We start from the raw sequence: 23,326 nt of genomic DNA, 5'->3' as shown, positions 1-23,326 counted from the left end.
GCCTTTGGCTCAGGTCATGATCCAGGATCCCAGGATCCAGCTCCATGTAGGGCTCCCCACTTAGCAAGGAGTCTGTTTCTCCCTCTGACCCTCCCCCTTCTCATGCTCTCTCTCTCTTTCAAATAAACAAATCTTAAAAAAAAAAAAAAAAAGAAAAGAAAGAAAGAAAGAAAGAAAAACACGATCAGATCGGCATTGTAAAAAATTACAGAGGGCGCCATCACAATAACATAACAGGATAAAAACAGGAAAAGCAGAGAGACATGAAATTTCTATCTATGTAAAAGGAATAGAAGGTGCCACGTGGAAAATCTTGGAATGGAGAGGAAGTAAAGGGAGCAAGCCTGAAGAGGAAGGTCACGGGGAGAAAAGAAAGATGAGACAGCTGCCTAAGGAACAACACTTTGGGAGTGGAGTCTGTGAATGGCATAGAATGTTTCAAGAGGATTCTGAAGTAGTGTTTTATACTATGTGCGATATAACCCGTTCCTCCATCACCGGATCAACTTACATCACTTAGTCTCCAGAATAGAATCTGGGTTTGGTTTTGGTTTTAAAATAAGACGGTATGCTTTAGGCAAGAGCAGAGCGGAAAAGCTGACTCATATTTTTTAAGTTACACAGGAGAAACCAGAATTGGAGTACCCAAAAGGCTGCATAGGCAGAAAGTGAGAGCCACCAGTGAAAGTTCTCATTCCTTACTGCCACAGAAAGGACAGTGCCTGGTGAAGATGCACTTAGCTTTGTATGATCTATGGCAAGAATCTGAGGAATTTCCTGCCGAGTGGCTTCTATTTTCCTCCGTGAAAAAGAGATGGGAGAAGGTTATCAGCTGATGAATATCTTAAAGTCCCTTCTAGAAATAAAGAGGGGACTAATCATCATGGTTTTGCTGCAAATGAAGGAAAAGTATATATGCTGATCAATGAGCCAAGACTTTGTAACTGGCATTCCTTACAAATGCAGAGCCACAAACAGAGCCACTGTAAAGATGATCATAGCACGTCTCATCATCTGCATCCCCCATCAAGCCAAAGTAGAGATGCACTGGATGCATTCGGAAGTAAAACTAATCCTGGACTTAAGAACTATTTTATTTCTTAAATGATCCATTCTTTTTTTTTTTTTTAAGATCTTTTTATTTATTTGAGAGAGCGAGCAAGCACAAGGGGAGTGGGAAAGGGAGAAGTACATGCCCTGCTACGCATGGAGCTGGACGAGGGGCTCGGTCCCAGGACCCCAAGATCATGACCTGAGCCAAAGGCAGACACTTAACCAACTGAGCCAGCCAGGTGCCCCTTAAATGATCCATTCTTAGGAACACCTGTCAATGAGCTCTGAATTAATTTGTTCTGATCCAGCCAATTCTGGAGTTTACCCACCCATAGGCTGCAAGTTTTTCTAAGATATAGTAAACTATACCAAGACAACCACACTTTGTTCAAGATACTTTCTTCCTACCAAGTATATACTAAGTCTCTCAATTTTCCTTTCCAGCATTTTTATGGTTATTTTTTTAAGATTTTTATTTATTTATTTATTTGACTGACAGATCAAAAGTAGGCAGAGAGGCAGGCAGAGAGAGAGGAGGAAGCAGACTCCCCACTGAGCAGAGAGCCCAATACGGGGCTCGATCCCAGGACCCTGGGATCATGACCTGAGCCGAAGGCAGAGGCTTTAACCCACTGAGCCACCAGGTGCCCCCATTTTTATTGTTTTTAAACAGAAGCACACACTACAGTTTGATCCATAGGTATTTATTTTCAAAACATCCTAAATCTTTGACAGCTACATGATCTTTAGCTCCCTATCATATTCCCTCTGGCTTCCTTTACTGTCTCTTACTTCAAGAAATAATAATAGATAATATTTACCAAGAACTTCCTGTGAGCCAGGCATTGCTTTATGCTCTCAACATGTATTAACTTATTTAAGCATTACAACATTTCTATAAGGTAAATTCTATTATCACCACCATTGTCTAGATAAGAAAACTTAAAAATTGGAGGAGTTACGTAACTTGTCCAAGGTCACAAAGCTAGTAAGTTGCAGAGCTTGAACATGAACCATGACAGTCTGAAGCTAGAGACTGTACACTTAACCTCTAAGTTATGCCAATCGTAACCAAATAATGTCCCCCCAACTACGTCTTATTGGTACTCAGAATTTTTACAGAATTTAACAGTTTAATTATATAGGGGAGTATTTAACTTAAAGGTATCAAGTGATAATAGACATCAAATATAGTTTTTGGCTGAGTCTTTAACCACAACAGCACAGAGTCATAAAACTTTTGAACTAGAGGTTGACAGATCATCTAGTCTACTTTCTGGTAAGTGTTTATTTCCTTCTAGACCAAAGGCTGACAAACAACTGGTCTTTGGGCCAAATCTGACCCACCTCCTTTTATAAATAAAACTTTATTGGAACACAGCTGCTATGAACTGAATTGTGTCCCCCCTCCACCTCTCCAAAATGCACCTGTGGAAGCCCTAACTCCCCAACTTATCTGGAGATAAGGTCTTCAGGAGATAATTAAGTTAAGTGAGGTCAAAGGGGTGAGGCCCAATCTGATAGGTCTGTGGTCTTATCAGAGAAAGATAAGACCCCTCCCTCCCTTCATCTCATTCTATTTCCATCTGCCTGTGTCTGTTTTTCTTTCTCTCTTCCCCCACCACCACGGGATCCTGCAAGAACAGAGCAAGAAACGTAGCTATCTGGAAACCAGGAAGAAAGCCGTCAGTACAAACCCATCAGCCAGCACCTCACTCTGAGCCCTCCCAGCTTCCAGAACTGTAAGAAATCAAAACCTGTCGTTGAAGCCACCCAGCCTATGGCATTTTGTTATCACAGGCCAAGCATGCTACACCAACCACTGTCATTTGTGTACATGTTGTCTTTGATTGCCTTTGCACAACAATAGCTAAGTTTGAACAGCTGCAACAAAGGCCAAATGGCCCCCAAAACCTAAAATGTTTACTAGCTGACCCTTTCAGAAAATGTTTACTAATCTCCATCCTTAAAATATTTCCCTAAAAAGGCTATTCTAATCTCTTTAATATCTGTAATGAAAAAACCCTCTGCCTCACAAAATAGCCTTCCTTTTTGCTAGCCTTGGCTATTGTAAAGTCTTCACATTGAACTGAAATCCCCTTTTCTTTAATTTCTAAGTAAAGATTTTAGTTCTACCCTACTAATAACCACCCAAGTTCAAGCCGACGCCTTGGATGTTTCCTATCACTTCCTCTTTGATGAAAAATAGGAAGGCTCTGCTTGTAAGAGCCTCTGCCAGGAAGACAAATAATACAGTTCCCAAAGGCTACTGGAAGTTTCTACTGCTTCTAACAGGGAAAACGTGCTAAAGTAAATCAGCAGTCCTCTGGGGCTCATCCAGTTAACTTCCTTGGGAGCTGACAACTGAAAAAATTAAGGCTGTGGAATTCAAAAACCGAATATGAACACTTGCAGGTGTTCATATGCAAGTGTTCCCCTGCAAGACTATCATGTCATCAGCAGAGGCACTATACCAAAATATTTTTGCCCCCTCCTCTTCTTCCAAATGGAATACAACACTTCCTTCCAGAAGTCATGGAGAATTTAAGTAATTTAGTTTCCAAAAGCACATACAGACTCGTAAATCATCAATAATTTTCCTGGTATTAAGTGGTCACTTCTTTTTATTTGTTACTTTTTAAACATATAATCCTATTTCTAGGTAAGGAGAGCTCCCTTTTATAAATTAAGACCCATTTCTAGAATACAGCTTCCTGTCATACTTCTCCTAGCACTGACAAAATTACCCTTTCCTAAAGAATACCCATCACTCCTCTCATGAATAGCCAAAGCAATCTTGAGAAAGAACAAAGCTGAAGTATCACAATTCCAGATTTCAAGATATACTACAAAACAATATGACACTGGCACAAAAATGCACAGACAAAGGGAACAGAACAGACTCCAGAAATAAACCCATGATTATACGGTCAATTAACTTATGACAAAGGAGGCAAGAATATGCAATGGGGAAAAGACAGTCTTTTCAATAAATGGTGCTAGGAAAACTGGTCAGCTACATCCAAAAGAATGAAACCGGTCCGCTTTCTTATGCTATACTCAAAAATGAACTCAAAATGGACTAAAGACCTAAATGTGAGACATAAAACTATAAAATGCCTAGAAGAAAACATAGGGAGTAATTTCTCTGACACCAGCCTAAGCATTTTTCTAGATATGTCTCCTAAGGCAAGGGAAACAAAAGCAAAAATAAACAAGCAGGACTTTATCAAACTAAAAAGCTTTTGCACAGCAAAGAAAGGCATCAACAAAATAAAAAGGTAAGCTATTAAATTCTGGAAGATATTCACAAATGATATATCCTATAAGGGGTTAAGGTCCAAAATACATAAAGAAGATATTCAACCCAACACCAAAAAAACAAATAATCCAATTAAAAAAATAGGAGGAAGATCTGAACAGACATTTTTCCAAAAAAGACATATAGTTGGTCAACGGACGCATGAAAAGATGCTCAATATCACTAATATCAGCAAAATGCAAACCAAAACCACAATGAGATACCACCTCACATCAGTTCGAATAGCTAGAATCTAAAAGACAAGAAATAGGGGCGCCTGGGTGGCTCAGTGGGTTAAGCCGCTGCCTTCGGCTCAGGTCATGATCTCAGGGTCCTGGGATCGAGTCCCGCATCGGGCTCTCTGCTCAGCAGGGAGCCTGCTTCCTCCTCTCTCTCTCTGCCTGCCTCTCTGCCTACTTGTAATCTCTCTGTCAAATAAATAAATAAAATCTTTAAAAAAAAAAAAAAAAAAGAAATAAAAACTGTTGGCGAGGTTGTGCACATTAATGGGAATGTAAACTTGTGAAGTCACTGTGGAAAACCATACAGAAGTTCCTCAAATAGTCAAAAACAGTAATACCGGGGCACCTGGGTGGCTCAGTGGGTTAAGCCTCTGCCTTCTGCTCACGTCGTGATCTCAGGGTCCTGGGATCTAACCCCACATCGGGCTCTCTGCTCGGTGGGGAGCCTGCTTCCCCCTTTCTCTCTCTGCCTGTCTCTCTATCTACTTGTAATCTCTGTCAAATAAATTTTTTAAAAAATCTTTAAAAAGTTAAAAAAAAACACAAAAACAGTAATATCATATGCTCCAGTAATCCCACTACTGGTATTTACCTGAAGAAAACAAAAACACTAATTTGAAAAGATCTATGCATCCCTATGTTTACTGCAGCATTGTGTACAACAGCCAAGATATGGAAGTAACCTAAGTGGCCACCAACGGCTAAATGGATAAAGAGGATATGGTGTATATGCATGTATTATGGAATTTCTCTCAGTCACAAAAAAGAATGGACCTAGAGGTTTGTTTTCTGGTTTTTTAAAGATTTATTTATTTATTTTTTAGAGAGAGAAAGAGAGTGCACAACCTTGGGAAGGGGTAGAGGGAGAAGCAGACTCCCTGCTGAGTGGAGAGCCTCCTGCTGTTTTGAGGTTCGGCCCCAAGATCATAGACCTGAGCCGAAACCAGAAGTCAGAAGTTTAACTGACTGAGCCAGCCAGACGCCCCTGGATCTAGAGGTTTTTATGCTAAGTGAAGTAAGTCAGACAGAGAAAAACGAATACTGTATGACTTCATTTACATGTGGAATCTGAAAAATACAACAAACAAAAGACAAGAACAGCTACATAAATACAGAGAACTGATGGTTGCCAGAGGGCAGAAGACTGGGGGGAACAGGGTGGGCAAAATGGCTAATGGACAGCGGGAGATACAGGCTTCCTATTATAAAATGAATAAGGTACAGCAGAAGAAATACAGTCAATGGTGTTGTAATAGTATGGTATAGTGACTGATGGTAGCTCCACTTGTGACCACAGCATAACATATAGACTCACTGAAACACCTGAAACTAATGTACACTGTGTCAACTACACTCCAATAAAAAATAAAACAAATAAAAATAAAGAAAAGACGGAGATTAAACAAAATAAGATAACAAATACCGATCACTCCCACCTCTCCAGCAGTGGAATGCAAACAATTCCAAAAAATGGATACAGCACTGGGGATGGGGATAGTAAGAAGAAAAACGATTAAATGAGTCAAAATCTCCTCCCAGGTCTCCTTCCCAATTACACCAGATTTTACATCCTCTCCTCACTTTGAGCCCAGACAACACAGGAATTCTGCCAAAACAGGGCAAACAGGCAAGGCTGACCTGCTCTCTCTAGAACTTGAGGCCTTTCCAGAGACTCAGGGATACCCTCGCTGATGTCCCGCTCCCTGCAAAGGAAACCATGGTCTATAGTTTGTTCCATATAAAATCAATCAGGCAGCCTATCCAGAGAAGGTCAGAGAATGTGGTTCTGGCCACTGACTCACTTTTAAGTTTTTCCAAAACTGATTCAGGGAAGACTTTTTAAATACCAACCAACCAACCACTAAGAATCTGACTTGGATGGAAATTTGTATAAAGAGTAGGCAGCTACATAACCAGAATAAGTGTGCTGCCACTTCATCCAAACAACCTTCAAGACAGTTCCAGTTTGCGTAGATGTGGCCAACACATTAACCTTTAAAAAACCTCTCAGATATACCAGTTTGCTCCTCTTATATTCCCGTATGGTCTACTTCTTTGTCGAGATGTGGTCAGAAAAGAAAACAGCTTGGGGCGCCTGGCTGGCTCAGTTGGTAGAGCATGTGACTCTTGATCTTGAAGTTGTGAGTTCAAGCCCCATGATGCATATAGAGATTATTTAAAAATAAAGTCTTTAAAAAAACAAAACAAAAAAAAGCTTTATTCAGTTGTTTAAGAGAAAAAGGAAAGTGTAAAAAGACACAGAAGTAGAAAAATAAGACATGGCTGAGTTACTTGAATTCAAATGTGTCCATAACTACCAGAAAGACTCTCACACTATATCTTAACCCTTGCCTTAACTGATTATAATTAAGCCCCAAGTATCAATGTCTTTATTAATCATGTGTCCAGCTTCAAGAAGAACTGAATTCTTCAATTAGAATTTCTTCTACTTGGCAATTTCCACATCACTTTGTAGACAAGGTTCCTGAGGCCCCAACTACAGAACGTAACTCAAAAGCTCCTGAGCCAAAAGACAAGTCAAGGGTCCAGGTTTCCTGACTCTAGGGCTCTCCACTTTGCATGCATTTCTCACAGAAGCACCTCTCAAAGAGAAAGACACTAGCAGGCACATGCTGAAATTTGTGTATAAACACTGAGGAAAACCAAAAGCTTTGAGGATCCAGGAATCACACTACTGGGTATTTAGCCAGAAAATGCAAAAACACAAATTCAAAGGGATACCTGCATCCTGATGTTTTTAGCAGCATTACTGACAACAGACAAACTATGGAAGCAGCCCAAGTGTCCATCAACAGATGAATAAATAAAGAAGAGGTGATATATATATATATATATATATATATATATATATATACACACACACAATGGAATATTACTTAGCCATAAAAAGAATGAAATCTTGCCATTTGCAACAATGTGGATGGAGCTAGAGAGAGGCTAAGGGAAATAAGTCAGTCAGAGATAGACAAATACCACATGATGTCACTCATATGTGGAATTTAAGAAACAAAAGAGCAAAGGGGAAAAAAGAGATAAATCAAGAAAAAGACCCTTAACTATAGAGAACAAACTGATGGCTACCAGAGGAGAGGTAGATGGGGAGATAGGGGAAATAAGTGATGGGGATTAAAAAGTATGCTTATCGGGCACCTGGGTGGCTCAGTGGATTAAAGCCTCTGCCTTCAGCTCAGGTCATGATCCCAGGATCCTGGGATCGAGCCCCGCATTGGGCTCTCTGCTCAGCAGGGAGCCTGCTTCCCCCCACCCTCTGCCTGCCTCTCTGCCTACTTGTGATCTCTATCTGTCAAATAAATAAATAAAATCTTTTAAAAAAGAAGTATGCTTATCATAATGGAAAAATAAAATAAAATAAAATGATAAAAGCAAAGGTACTTTTTGTCTTTCAGAATCCTAAGTCCAAGTATCAGATACATTCAATGTGAAACAAAGAACGGGGGGAGGGCAGAATAAAACAATAAAATATTAGCCTCTTAATAAAAGGGTCTGTGAAAAAGAATGCTGAAATCTACAACCATAGAGTGTGTCTGACCCTCTACTAAATGTATAATTATATGTTGCCACAGTTCCTTCATTTGTCAAAATACCATCTTTGTAACCTAAACTATCTCACAAGGGCATGACAACAGTTATGGGAGCATCAAAGAATACAAATATATTTCTTGAATCATTACTGTCTGTAAACCTTAACAGGCACTATAAATTATATCCCAACCCAAAGAAGCAAGAGGTTGAATCTACATAGAGAAATATACCCAAAGGTCATAGTTAAGAATACAGGACAGTATCTGGGGGTTAAGAATGAACACGGAGATGGAAGAACATTCGGGTCAGCATGGGAAAAAGGATCTGCAAAGGAAGGGAGGTTGCATATGTAAGATGAAAACCAATTGCTCTAGGGCCTTTGGCTCAGGTCATGATCTCAGGGTCCTGGAATCGAGTCCTGCATCCGGCTCTCTGCTCAGCAGGGAGCCTGCTTCCCTTCCTCTCTCTATGCCTGCCTCTCTGCCTACTTGTGATCTCTCTCTCTGTCAAATAAATAAATAAATAATCTTAAAAAAAAAAAAAAACAAAAAAGAAAACCAATGCTCTATCTGGGGGGCGGGGCAGGAGCTATTTCAAAGATAGCTGCCTTGATTAGCTTCACCCTGCTGAGCATCTAACAGCTCCTCCTTTCGCCTGCTTGCTTCTTGCATCTTTAATAAGTGATGAAAAGCTGCAGTGTTGAGGTCCTCCTGTGCATGTGAAGAAAAGCAGTGACAACAAGCTGAAATGATCAAGCCACAGAAGGTTTCAATTCAAACACAGGATATTTTCCTGTGCTCCTGCTAGAATTATAGGACAGCCTTCAGCAGCTGCTTTTCAAAGAGCTAACAGCTTGCATTAGCCAGAAAGGCAGGCTCACAGTTAGTTACAACAGCTGTTTCCCCCTTCTTTTACCAAGCAGCAAGACCTCCTCGCTTACTCAGCAGGACAAAATCCTCAAAGATGAAACTAAGGCAAAACAGACCGCAAAACACAATTTCCCCCCAAAGATAAGTTGGTAAATTCCAGAGGGAAAAAAATCTATTCAGAAGCTAATCACAGGAGAGATTAGTCAAGCAACCTACCTACCCATAAAGATATTTTCAAGGGTGAATAATGTTATTTTATGGGTAAAGTAATTCGAAGATGGATGAAAAAGTGATTCAAACGAATGCATTCAAAAAATGCATCAAACAAGGCATTGTGCAAGACTGACAAATCATCATTATGTTGTAATTACATTCCCTATATCGAAGGGGAGCAACGACCTTCAATACAGACTTCTGTGGGGAAGGCTAGGATCTAGCCAAACTAAGTCCTCCAACCCAAAGGCTAGGTCTTGGAGAATGACGGAGGGGGCACTTTAGGCTGAGGCAGCAAGGAAATGTGGATCGGGTCAGGGGAAGGCAGCATCTCTGAGATGGTGGAAGTGCACAAGCACCCCAGGTCAAAGACCCACAGCTCACCTCAGCTCAAGAGGAGGATTCACATACCGAAAAACTTCTCTATACTATTTTTTTTTTCCTGGCTGTGGTAACAATGCAGCATTTCATCAGAACATACTTATTATAGATTTGGACTTAATGTGCTTATGTAATCTTATGAAAAGCTCATAAAACTACATGATCAACCTTCCCTAATACATTTTTGGGCATAATGTGAACAATTTACATCAGATTACAAATATTAAAGACCTAGCATGGAAAAAACAATTAATAAATGAATATATGTATGAGTCTCTCTCTCTCACTCTCTCTCTGTCTCTCTCTCTCTCTCTCTCTCTCTCACACACACACACACACACCACCACCACCACCACCACCACCAGACAAGGCCTGCCGTTTGGGCCAGATTATTTGCTTATAAATGTCTTAATCTTTGGAATTGGGGCATCTACCCCCACCAGCTATCTTCTCCCCATCTCTCCTCCCCACCTTGGAAACCCAAGTCCAGAGAGACTTCCCCCAGTCCCCCAGCAGATGAGGTCATTCTTCTACTCCCTCCCCAAGAAAAAAGAACAGGAAAATCTTCCTAGGTTTCTACATCCAGTAAAAAGCCTCTGGGCTTCCCTTTTCAATACCAGAGTCAATCTTTCACTGTTCAAGACACTGAAAATGTGGGTGCCCTAGAGCAGCTACTGCTGTTTAAAACCTGATTAGACTATTTCAGGGCTACAAGGGAATTATTCAAATAAACATTTTCTAATAAGGTTTTAAAGAAAGTCATGTCAATGAATTGGTCTCTCTTAATACCTAGATAAATGAATGACAGAAGCCTAAGACATAACGGGAGTAATTCTTGTTTTCCTTTGACCTCAGTATTTTTTTCAAATATAAATTTGTTTTTATTATCTTAAACATTAAGAATGGGTGGAAATCATTGAGGAAGCTGAGGTTAGGGCAAAATCAAACAAATGACCACAGGATACTAAAAAGTGAAAAAGTTTAGAAACCATCATTATAATGACTGAGAATGCAGAAAAGGATATCTATCTATCTATATATATGAATTGATATAAATATATAAGTTTGTAAATGTATTAATAGATATATAAAGTAAACTAATTCATAAGAATTTCAAGTTAATTTTTTAAATGTTAAAAAGACTTTTTACTGTCATCTGCACACGATTAAATTGGGAAGTTATGGTCAGTTATTTCACCTTCGGTGGTAAACCTACTAGTTTTAAATTCATAAATAAACTGAACATTTGGAAAAACAATAAGGTTACGTTCTTCTAGCCTCAATAGGGAGAAGGTAGAAAGTGCCACACAGTCAAATCAGTTAAGCCCTTCATAACAAGTTGGCTGAAATTACTAAATAGGTTGTTTTACTGACTTTCTTCCCTTACTACAGAAGGAATATAAGCTCAGCATAGAAATCTAGAGAAGACAGTCGAGCAAAAGTATAAAATACAAACTATCTGTATTACTATTCCCCAAGATAGTCCCGTCTGCATTAGTTCTGGACAGCCTCATTTCACACTAAAATCTTCAAAAATAAACACATGTGATTTTATTTTATTTTTTTTTAAAGATTTTATTTATTTATTTGACAGAGAGAGATCACAAGTAGGCAGAGAGAAAGAGAGAGAGAGGGAAGCAGGCTCCCTGCCGAGCAGAGAGCCCGATGCGGGACTCGATCCCAGAACCCTGAGATCATGACCTGAGCCGAAGGCAATGGCTTAACCCACTGAGCCACCCAGTCACCCAACCTATGTGATTTTAAAGAAAAGTTATATTTGTCTAGTTTTGATTATGAGCTAATCCTCTTAAAAACCTTTTAGTACCTCTCACAGTGCCTGCCTCATACTATATACCAAATAAATGCATAAAATATATTAGCTTATTCTCTTTATTATTTTTCAATTTTTAAATAACTATTGATTTCAGTGATGACTGCGGTCTTCCAAAGGAAAACTGGAAAAAGAGCTCTGAAAAAAACTCCTAAATGAAGTTCCTCTCCTCACTTTCACATGTTTATGCTTCAATTTTCTTTATTACATCCAACAACCACATTGAAATCTATATAGAATTAATCATAGTAAGAACTGATGTTTAATATGCACAGGGCATATCCTCTGAACAGGAAGCATATTTTTCTCTATATTAAGTACAAAATATATTGCAGTCACAAAATATCAAAAATGTAATTGAAATGGGGAATTACACTGAATCTAAATTAAATTTTAAACATCACTGAAATAGATTTAATTCCAATAAAATTCACGTAGTCACTAGGGACTAATAAACTGAACTCTAATGATTCATATTCAGGAAGAAATTTTAGTTTCATATTCAAAATTTTAAATTAAACCAGAACAGTGTTATTCAAATATTTGCAGGTATCAGGGTGTCTAGAACACAACAGCACTTTTCGCAAACCACCTAAAACATTCATTAAACTTCAAAACAATTTAAATAAATAACTCTTTGCAAAATCAGACCTCTCCTTCCACTAGATTCTATTATACCTGAGAAAAAAATATCGGTGGGAATAGGAAAGAATGAACTGTTCTTTGAATTTAATAGCAAAACTCAGTTCAAGTTACACCTCTGAAGAGTTCAGAAGCACTAGAGTGGCCACATTTACACATGCAATTTAAATTACATCTCTTCATGCCCTTTTCCCATTTAAAAATGCCAGCAGCACCTAATTACTTCAATTACCCACCATCTCTGATTGGCTTTTGTCTTTCCCTTTAGAAAACAGATTTGGCTCTGATAAACTAGCAATCTCCGGTCCCCAGGACCTTTAAGATAACGGAACTCCTGTACTGACCCATCATCTTCTTGCTGATTCCATCCAGCAGGCTTGCCTATAACTGGATCAAGTTTCACGAGGTATTATTCAAGAACCCCCTCATGGGATGCCTGGGTGGCTCAGTGCGTTAAGCCTCTGCCTTCGGCTCAGGTCACGTTCCTGGGATCAAGTACCACATTGGGCTCCTTGCTCCACGGGGAGGCTGCTTCTCCCTCTGCCTCTGCCTGCTACTCTGCCTGCCTGTACTCTATCTCTCTGATAAATAAATAAATAAAATCTTCAGGGGGGGAAAAAAGAAAAGATCCCCCTTCATTGGTTTCCCTGACTTCACAAATCCTCCCTGATCTTTGGTTTTCTGAACTACAGGGCCTCCCAACCCACAAGCCTATTACAGCCTTGTTTGGTGTGGTAAACTGTTCACATATCCCCACCCCAACCAATGTGCAGGCAAGAGTATACTCTAGGTCCTTTCAATGCCAAACATACACAGTGCCGGGCAAACAACTCAACAAATATCTGACCGGCTTTTCACTGATTTGTTGATGTCAGTGACACGTTTGAGGTTTTATTCAAAGCTCCTTTCTTATAAATAGTTCCTTCGGCCGAAAAAGTAGTATTTCTTTACCTTACGAAACTTTCTTTGTGCCTTGTTTGCATTCCAGTTTATTTCCAAGTCTTAACAAAGCTAGTATGTCACAGTGCAGTGATGGACAGCCAGCCCAGTGATGGGAGCAAATTAAGAATTCAGCACAGCTGGAGTTCTGAAAGTGAGAACCGAGACCACAAAGAGCAGTACAAGGCAGCAGGCCCAATTCTGTTAGAAGGGAACACTTAGCTCAGAGAAACCTCAAGTGCTCTTGCTTGCTTTCTTTTTTTTTTTTTAAGATTTTATTTATTTATTTGACAGACCGAGAACACAAGTAGACAGAGGCAGGCAGATAGAGAGGAGGAAGCAGGCCCCCTGCTGAGCAGAGAGCCCGACGTGGGACTCGATCCCAGGACCCTGAGATCATGACCTGAGCCAAAGGCAGCGGCTTAACCCACTGAGCCACCCAGGTGCCCCGCTTGTTTTCTTTTTCATTTCAAAATATGTTTAAAAATGTTTATCTACCTCCTTCCTATTTTATATTGTAAATTTTCATGACAAATCACAGTTTGTATATATTTTTAATGCTGATAAATGTGCCACAAATTTTTTTAAATGAGTCTCTGAAAAGTATATCTACATATTCAAATTATAAGCCCAATTTTTATCACATAGAGGAGGCTCAAAAAAGAAAAACAAGAAATCACATCTCTTAGCTTACCGTATATAGGGGAAAACACAAAGTAGTTCAGACGACAAATGTTATAGGCTTCAATTCTGACATCTTTCCAGATGCCCTGGGTAGGAAAGGACGGCCCCCAGTCCCAACCAAAGGAACTCTGCTCCTATAATGTCAAGGGGAAAAAAACCAGATCCCAATTACCATGAAATTTAAACACTATGGAAAACATGTTCTTCTAAAATATTACATACATGTATATTAGTTTGCTAGGGCTATCATAACAAAATACTACAGAGTGGGTGGCGTAAACAACAGAAATGTATTATCTCACAGTTCTAGAGGTTGGCAAGTCAAAGATCAGGGTGCTGGCAGGTCTGGTTTCCTCTGAAGACTCTCTCCTTGGCTTATAGACAACCACCTCACTGGGCCTTCCCATAGTCTTTTCTGTGTGTGTGTGTGCTTGCGTGTGTCGTGTGTGTGTGTGAATGCGTGTCCTGCATGCGTACACACACGCGCACACATTACCTTTTCTTAAAAGGACATCATTCATACTTGATCCCCCACCCTAAAAGTCTCATTTTAACTTAATCCCTCTTTAAGGACCTTATCTCCAAACAAGGTTACAGTTTTAGCAACTGAGGATCAGGATTTCAACAAAAAAAATCAGGGAGGAACACACAATCCAGTACACAATAGTGTTTGTGTATATGTGTGTGTCCCGTACAGAGCATCTAAAAAGGCCTCCGATGATCCCCTCCTGGTATTCATGCCCTGTGTAATCCCCTCTCCTCCAGTATGGATTACACCTAGTGAATCACTTCTAAACAAGAGAATACGGGAGAGGTGATAACCATTTCCAAAATTAAGTTATAAAAAAACTGCACCTTCTGTTCTGGGTACTCTCCCATAATCCCCAGGCCATGAGGGAAGCCAGCTGCCACGTTGTGAGGTGACCTCTGTGGAGAGGCCCATATGAGTAAGTGAGCTTGGACGCCAATCTGAGCCCTACCGATAACCACATGGATAAGCTTCGGCCCAAACACTTCAGGCCCAGTAGAGCCATGAGATTACCACAGCCCCAGTCCATACTTGACTGTAACCTCACGACTGGCCTTCAGCCAGAGGCACCAGCTAGTCCACACTCAGATTCTTGACTGACAGAAACTACGATAACAAATGTTATTTTAAGCTGGTAAGTTTTGGCATAAGTTGTTATACAGCAATAGATAACTAATACAGTTAACTAATACATGAACCTATGCAACACAGTTGTTTGGCAGAAATGTTTTAAGAACCTAAAATCTGATTATGTACTTTTACTCTTCAAAAGCATATGACATTGAAGCACTCTTTAACCTCTCCAAAATGTATCTGAACCTATCATTGTATTTAACCATAAAGAACATTCTATTTAAGTGTGATAGCTATAAAGAATGAGGAAACATTTAAAAATAAAGATAATAAACACATTGAGGCTATGAGCTGAGCTTTAGAAAGGAATAAACACCACAATAAGTAGTAAGCTCTTTCTGAATGGAGCATTTGTAGAATAGAGCCTGAGGAATCGGCCAAACTGTTCTCACTTAAGTATTTCCTAAGATCTGTATTTATCTGAGATAGAGATAAATTAGTTTCCATTACAGAGAAAAACAGAGAATTAAAACCACTTTATACTATTCACATTTGTCTAAATTCACCATTTCAGCATCAGATTCTCATGTCTGGAATGAAAGTCATCTTGGGGCTATTTATTAAAGAGTTTATAAGTTCAAGTATGTAATTCCTTTATTAGAGACAGGGATAAGGAGGAGGGCGAAAATATTCAACATCTTATAAGGCAAACTATTTTCCCCACCAAGGGCTACAAATCACTCTTATTCATAAAACTTCCTCAGATAAAAGTTTTCATTAGTCAAAAAAGATTCGTGAACTGCCTTTTATATTTCAGGCAGGAGTGCATCAGTGTACAAAACAGACAGTCCTTCCATTTATAGTGTTCACAGTATCCAGGAAATTCAGGTGCTGAATAAATAATCACAAGTGCAAAAGACACCAACAGGGAACAATCTAATGGGGGAGAGGAAAGAAAAGTATCAAGCAAGGTTTCCCTGAATAATAGTATCTTTCATATGGAGATCTGAAGGGCGAGTACCACTTGTCCAGTGTGTTTAGGAGAGAAGTATAAGCATCCCTTCTGGAAGGAACAGCATGTGGCACCTGGATGGCTCAGTTGGTTAAGTGACTGCCTTTGGCTCAAGTCATGATCTCGGGAGTCCCGGGATCAAGTCCCGCATCCCGCATCCAGCTCCCAGCTCCGCAGGGAGTCTGCTTCTCCCCTCTCATGCTCTCTCTGACTCTCTCTCTCAAATAAATAAGTAAAATCTTTAAAAAGAAGAAGGAGAAGAAGGAACAGCATGTGCAAAGGCCTTGAGGTGCAAAAGACTATGACATATTCCAGGAGATGAAGAGGGAACAATAGGAAGAGATGGGACGAAGACAGAAGTGGGCATGAGTCAGACTAAACAAAGATCTGTTACTTTAGCAATGAGAAAGGCGATGAGAAACTGTTGAAGAGTTTTAAGGACAGTGCTATAATGATTTTTGTCTGAAAAGAAGATTCTGGCTGCTCTATGTAAAATTAATTAGAGGAAGGTAAATTAGGTTGTAGGTTGCAGTTAGGTGGCCAGGATAATACTTCACGCAAGAAATGATGGCTTGAACTCAAGCATGATAGAAGAAATAGAGAACAGGAAGATTAAAGAACTATTGAAGAGGTAATGTCCACATGGTCAAAATGACTTAGGAATGGACTGGAGGAGGGAAAAGAGAGAGGAGGAGTTATCAAAAACAACTCTTGGGTTTCTGGCTTGAACAACTATCCTGGATGGTATTCCATTCAGCAAGTCAGGGAACCCTGGGAGAAGGATTCAGATCAAATGCAGTATTGGACATCCTGAGTTTTAGGTCCCTGTGAATCAGGCAACTGAAGATGCCAAGTAGGCAATCAGTATAAGGCCTGGAGGGCTGGACTTTAGATACAATATTAGAAGTCATTAGAAATTCGACTGGTGGGGCGCCTCGGTGGCTCAGTGGGTTGAACCTCTGCCTTTGGCTCAGGTCATGGTCTCGGGGTCCTGGGATCAGGCCCCGCACTGGGCTCTCTGCTCCGCAGGGAGCCTGCTTCCCCACTCTCTCTGCCTGCCTCTCTGCCTACTTGTAATCTCTCTCTTTCTGTCAAATAAATAAATTCTTTAAAAAAAGAAAGAAATTTGACTGGTTATTGAAGAAGTGAAGCTAAATGAGATAGTTTAGAGAAGGTACAAAATTAAAGGAGGAATGTGTCTGGAACAGAGCAAAGCATGAATGATACAACTTCTAAGAGGGATAGGTTGATCTGGATAAAGTAACTTAGAAGGAATGGCCAGAGATATGGGTAAAAAAAAAGGGGGTGGTGGAGAATATTGCTAAGAGGGTAGCTGAAGTGATATGCCCCACCATCCAGGCTGAACAGAGAAGAAAGCAGAGGTAAGAGGGGACCTGTGTTGATAGCGCTACTCCACTAACTTCATATAATCAGTAACACACTTAGAAGTCTGTAACCACAGAAATAAGTCTCCAAAATAAGTACAAACACTATCTTACATTCTGAATAGCTATATAGCCCTTCATGCATGCAAAATGCATTTACATTATTATTTCACTGTATGCTCCTATCAACACAGTCAAGAAGGGAAGGATTAGCTCCATACATAAATGATGGACTTGCTTAAGATCATTCTGGTCCTAAGGTCAGAATTCAGATCTAAGATTCCTGACTTGCTCTCCAATTCAGGTCTTTTTCCACTAGACCATGCTAGTCTAGCCAGAAACATCAAGATGCAATTCAGTGCTCTGGTTAAGTTTGCCCCAGGGTTAGTGTTCCACACACCCTGAGAGCAGAATCTTGGGTCTGACTCCTGATTTCAGTGATAAGGGCTTTGTTCTATCTAGAGAAACTGAAAGTGTGTTTTCTTTCTTTTTAAGATTTTTCATTTATTCACTAGAAAGAGAGAAAGAAAGAGCTCAAGCAGGGGGGATGGTCAGAGGGAGAGGGAGAAGCAGGCTGGATCCCCGAACCCCAGGATCACGACTCCAGGCAAATGCGGAAGCTTTACCAACGGAGCCACCCAGGTGCCCCGAAAGTGTATTTTATTTGCCACAAACTGAATGGTGGGGTAGAGGAAAACCACTACATGGATATATGCATAACATATACATCCTTTCACTGACGACTGGAAAAGTAACATTAGGATTCAGGAGGTTCTCAAAGATTAAAGACAGAAGAAGAGAGAGAAAACGCGCAAACTCTAGTATTCAAACCACTGTGCCATTTGAAGCCGAAGGCCAAAAACAAAAGGTGAATTTTAAACAAGTCTCAGTACACAGTATTCCACAGATACCTGACTGCTCAGTTACAGACCATTCCTTTACGGTAGTAGGAACAAACAATTGTATTGAGACACTGACACAAATATAAGTAGGTTGAATAAAACCAGAGGAGGTATAATTTTGACCTTAGTACTTGTATCAGAGAAACATAATTTAGTGATAAATCCAGCCAGTCTGAAGAGAGCCACTTAACTTAAATAATCAGAATTTACTAACTGAGGCTTTAGCTAATAAATACTGGAAAAATATTCTCAATATCTTCACCGTGAAACCAATGCTTACATTTGTTTTTTTAAAACCAAATGCCAATTTCCAAAAATATTCAAAATAGAATTACCATACACTGCAGTATCCCACTTCTTGGTCTTGATGAAAAAGAACTAAAAGCAGAATCTCAAAGAGATATTGGTACATCCATACACAGCAACATTATTCACAATAACCAAAAGGAGGAAGTAACCTAAATGTCTACTGACAGATGAATGGATAAATAAAATGTGGCATGTACATACAATGGAATATTATTCAGACTTAAAAAGGAAGGGAAATTCAGACACATGCTACAGCATGAAGAACATTATGCTAAACGAAATATGCCAGGCACAACAAGACAAATGTGCATGATTCCACTTATCGGAGGTATCTAGAGTAGTCAAACTCATAGAAACAGAAATAATGGTGGTTTCCAGGGGCTGGGAGGAGGGGGAAATAAAAAGTTTTTATTTATTAATGATTTTATTTATTTGTGAGAGATAAAGAGCACAAGCAGGGGGAATAACAGGCAGAAGAAGAAGCAGGCTCCCTGCTGAGCAAGGAGTCCGATGCGGGACTCCATCCCAGGACCCTGGGATCATGATCTGAGCCAAAGGTAGACCCTTAACCTACTGAGCCACCCACGCATCCCTGGGAATTGTTTTTTAATGGGTATGGAGTTTCAGCTTTGCAACATGAAAAGGTTCTTGGGATTTGTCCCCCAACAATGTGAATATACTTAATACTAGTGAACCACACACTTGAAAATGGTAGAGATGGCCAATTTTGTGCTATGGATATTTTATCACAATTAAAAATTTTTTAATAAAAATAAAATCAAAAAATTAATGCCACAGAGCAAACTAATCCAACCATACTGGAATAAACTCAAGTCATTTAGACTCAGATGAAACTCAAGGAAAAATAATCATCATGTGGATTTTGTCATTTTTTTTTATGTCATTAGATTTTATGTGAACCTAGCAGTAAAATATAAGAACACATCAGCAAATATATCAGTATTTCCAGAAAGCTTCCTAGTAACACGAATCACTAATAAGTATAAACCATACAGTCTGGTGAAAAGTTGGATAAACTTAAATGCTAAAAAAAATAATTTGTAGGGGTGCCTGAGTGTCTCAGTCAGCCCAAGCATCTGACTTTGGCTCAGGTCATAATCTCAGGGTCCTGGGATCAAGCCTCACATTGGGCTCCCCACACAGTGGGAGTCAGCTTGTCCCTCTGCCCCTCCCACAGCTGATGTCCTCCTTCTCCCTCTCTCAAATAAATAAATAAAATCTTAAAAAAATAATTTGTCAAATTACATTATCGGTCACCTATTTTTCTTCTTTTTCTGTTGTTACCTAAGTTAGAGGCATGCTTCAGGAAAAAAATCTAGAAAGACAACGATTCTTCAAAAAATTTGTATAACCTTTTGGTTCTTATTTCAAGTGTTCCATCCCATGAAGCAGGCAGGAAAGAGATGCCCAACTTCTAAAATACTATTGGTGGGACGCCTGGGTGGCTCAGTTGGTTAAGCAGCTGCCTTCGGCTCAGGTCATGATCCCAGCATCCTGGGATCGAGTCCCACATCAGGCTCCTTGCTCGGCAGGGAGCCTGCTTCTCCCTCTGCCTCTGCCTGCCATTCTGTCTGCCTGTGCTCGCTCTCTTTCCCTCTCTCTCTCTCTCTCTGATAAATAAATAAAATATTTAAAAATAAAATAAAATACTATTGGTGTCTTCAAACAAGCATTTCACATGCTGGCATACCTCACCCTCAAGCCTAACGCCCCCTCCATTTGCAAGACTGTTACCTTTCGAATGAAGTTTACATGGCATTGGCCCTTCTGCACAGGCGGAGGACAGTCTGGAGGCACCGAGTAGTTAGAGTGAGCTTTGCTCTGCTGGGCCGCATACAACACTGGTGACTGGAAACGCAGCTCAAGGGAGTTCACATCTCTAACCACACTGGTAACATCAAAGCTCTGCATTAAAGGAAAGAACAGATGTGGAAGTGGACATGTGTGTAAAATTTTAGATATAGATATAGATATATAAAAATGCGTGAAAGATGAGTAAAATAATTGAAATCTTTAGGGTTAGCCTTTTTGTAGAAGAAAGCACTTCACTGAAATAGTATAACCTAGTTGCCTGCTTATAGGTACAAGCGAACACATTCTCCTACCCAAAAGTAGATTTCTAGGTTTCTCCTTCTATTTGTACTGACAGATGACGGTCCCGGGCAAAGAGAGCAAGCAGAAAATATCTTTAGTCCTGGAATGTCTGCTCTGGCTATTTGAGATGTGGCCTTGAACAGCCAGGGAATTTCCTAGATGCTTCGTGACAACCTGACTCTCTGGTATGAACCGCATGTTATTTCTAAGTCATAAGTTATTTTTGTTTTTGAAAAGTTCTACCCTGGAATGGAGACCAGGATATGATATCTTAATGCAACATCATTTGGCGTTTCACATGAAACTCTCGATCACCAAACAACAGAGAAGGGAACAGCATTCACTGAACACTTCTCCTGTGCCAAGAACTGTGTCAAATGTTTTACATCATTAGCTTATTAAGTCCTCACAACGACTCCACGAGGTCTGTGGTGTTTTCATCACTCAACAATGAGGCAACTGAGAAAGAAAGTAACCTAATTCATGCTTCAAAGAGTATTGCCTGGGGCGCCTGGGTGGTTCAATGGGTTAAAGCCTCTGCCTTCAGCTCCCGTCATGATCTCAGGGTCCTGGGATGGAGCCCCACATGGAGCCCCACATCGGGCTCTCTGCTCAGCAGGGACCCTGCTTCCCTCTCTCTCTGCCTGCCTCTCTGCCTACTTGTGATCTCTCTCTGTCAAATAAATAAAATCTTTAAAAAACAAACAAACAAAACAAAAAGCATTGCCTGCGTGGGCAATTATGCACTTAACTTTCTCTATTCACAATAATTAACACACAAACACGTAACAATTAACACACAAACACGTAACAATTAACACACAAACACGTATCAGTAGCTTTTAACCTGACGTCACTGGATACTTACATATCTTTTGAACATGTTGCCTGTTTTCCCAATAGGAACACTATTTAGCAGGACTTTTGCAACTGTGTCGACGCCCTCAAAAATCAAATTCACTTTTTGCCATTTGCTTAAAAAAGAAAAGATTTTTAAAACAAGATGTGTAAAACATGAACTTAGATAAATCTTTTTTAATTAAAAACTAAAGGAATAAATATTTCACAGAGATTACACAATCTTAAAAGGCAGATTCCAATGAAATTTTCATAAGTATTGATTTAATACACTTTTTTTTAAATTCAACTAATTAACATATGACATATTATTAGTTTCAGAGGCAGAGTTCAGTGATTCATCAGTCACAAATAACACCCAGTACTCATCACATCACATGCCCTCCTTAATGTCTGTCACCCAGTTACTCCATCTTCCTGAATACACCTCCCTCCAGAAACCCTCATTTTGTTTTTGTTAAGAGTCCTTTACGGTTTGTCTCCCTCTCTGATGTCGTTGTATCTTATTTTCTCTTCCCTTCCCCTAGATCCTCTGTTTTGTTTCTTAAATTACACATATGAGTAAAATCATATGATGACTGCCTTTCTCTGATTGACTTATTTTGCTTAGCATAACACCCTTGTTATGTTGAGTAATCTAGCTTATCTTTCTTCATAGTATTTCAATTGCCATAAAACCATGAGCACAGCTTAACAATTTCCAAATGCACGGACTTTTTTTCTCGGACTTTACAAAATTCTTATGATAGTTTAGTTAAATAGAAGATATAAAGCATTTTCACAAAGTATTACCTTTATGACACTAAGAGAATGTATTAACCAACTAACAGGGATCTATGAGTGAATATGATGTGCCCAGTACTCTGCTAAGCCCTACAGGGAACTAAAACACTCTCTAAATTTAAGGAAATCTGTAATCTAGTTGCCATTCAAGCCTAAAATACAGGAATAAAGAGAAAACATTCAATTTCTTCTATTTTATAATATAGTCTGGTCAGACAAACTACAAATGCTATCAGAGCTTCTGTCATAAGGAAAGACTTCAAGAGAGAAATAAGAATTTCAAGACGAACAGAATAAATAAAATGGGGTATATCCATGCAATAAAGTATTAGTGATAAAAAGAAATGAAGGATCAGTGAATGTGACAACACAGATGGACTTTGAAAACACTGTTAGGCTAAGTGAGAGAAGCCAGTCACGAAGGACCCCATGCAGTATGAGATTCCCAGAAGAGAAAAATCCACAGAAAATGAGTCCGTGGTTGCCTAGTGCCAGGATAGGGATGAGGGAATGGGGATGGAGGGAATGGGGATGTTGAGAATGGGGTATGACTGCTAATGGGTATGACCTTCTCTCTGACAAGGATAATGATGGTGGCACAACCCTTTTTTTTTTTTTAAGATTTTTATTTATTTATCTGACAGAGAGAGATCACAAGTAGGCAGAGAGGCAGGCAGAGAGAGAGAGGAGGAAGCAGGCTCCCTGCTGAGCAGAGAGCCTGATGCGGGACTCGATCCCAGGACCCTGAGATCATGACCTGAGCCGAAGGCAGCGGCTTAACCCACTGAGCCACCCAGGCGCCCCACAACCCTTTGAATATACTAAAAACTACTGAACTTTATACTTTAAAAGGGTGAATTGGTGGCACCTGGGTGGCTCGGTCATTGAGCATCTGCCTTCAGCTCAGGTCACGATCCCGGGGGTCCTGGGATCAAGTCCCACAATAGGCTCCCTACTTAGCTGGGGGTCTGAGTCTCCCTCTCCTCTTGTTCCTCCCCCCACTCATGTTTTCTCTCTCTCTCTGTCAAATAAATAAACAAGTAAAATCTTTTTTTTTTTAAGATTTTATTTATTTATTTGACACAGAGAAAGAGAGATCACAAGTAGACAGAGAGGCAGGCAGAGAGAGAGGGGGAAGCGG

The 23,326-nt window shown here is 39.9% G+C and overlaps 1 protein-coding gene across 4 annotated transcripts in view; it reads right to left on the bottom strand.

The window, feature by feature from the left end:
• Nucleotides 1-23,326, bottom strand: part of MANBA (mannosidase beta) — a 121,770-nt gene that overhangs the window by 81,526 nt on the left and 16,918 nt on the right. For all 4 annotated transcript variants that reach the window (XM_082728982.1, XM_082728984.1, XM_082728985.1 and 1 more), the window contains 3 exons: nucleotides 21,413-21,518; nucleotides 20,185-20,355; nucleotides 13,730-13,853 (listed from right to left, as the gene is read on the bottom strand). In XM_082728982.1, coding sequence (XP_082585108.1) covers nucleotides 13,730-13,853; nucleotides 20,185-20,355; nucleotides 21,413-21,518 — 401 coding nt within the window. The remainder of the gene's footprint in view (nucleotides 1-13,729; nucleotides 13,854-20,184; nucleotides 20,356-21,412; nucleotides 21,519-23,326) is intronic.

The sequence above is a fragment of the Mustela nivalis genome (genome assembly GCF_964662115.1).
Source record: "Mustela nivalis genome assembly, chromosome: 4".
Taxonomy (NCBI): domain Eukaryota; kingdom Metazoa; phylum Chordata; class Mammalia; order Carnivora; family Mustelidae; genus Mustela; species Mustela nivalis.
This window is presented reverse-complemented; position numbering and strand designations above follow the sequence as displayed.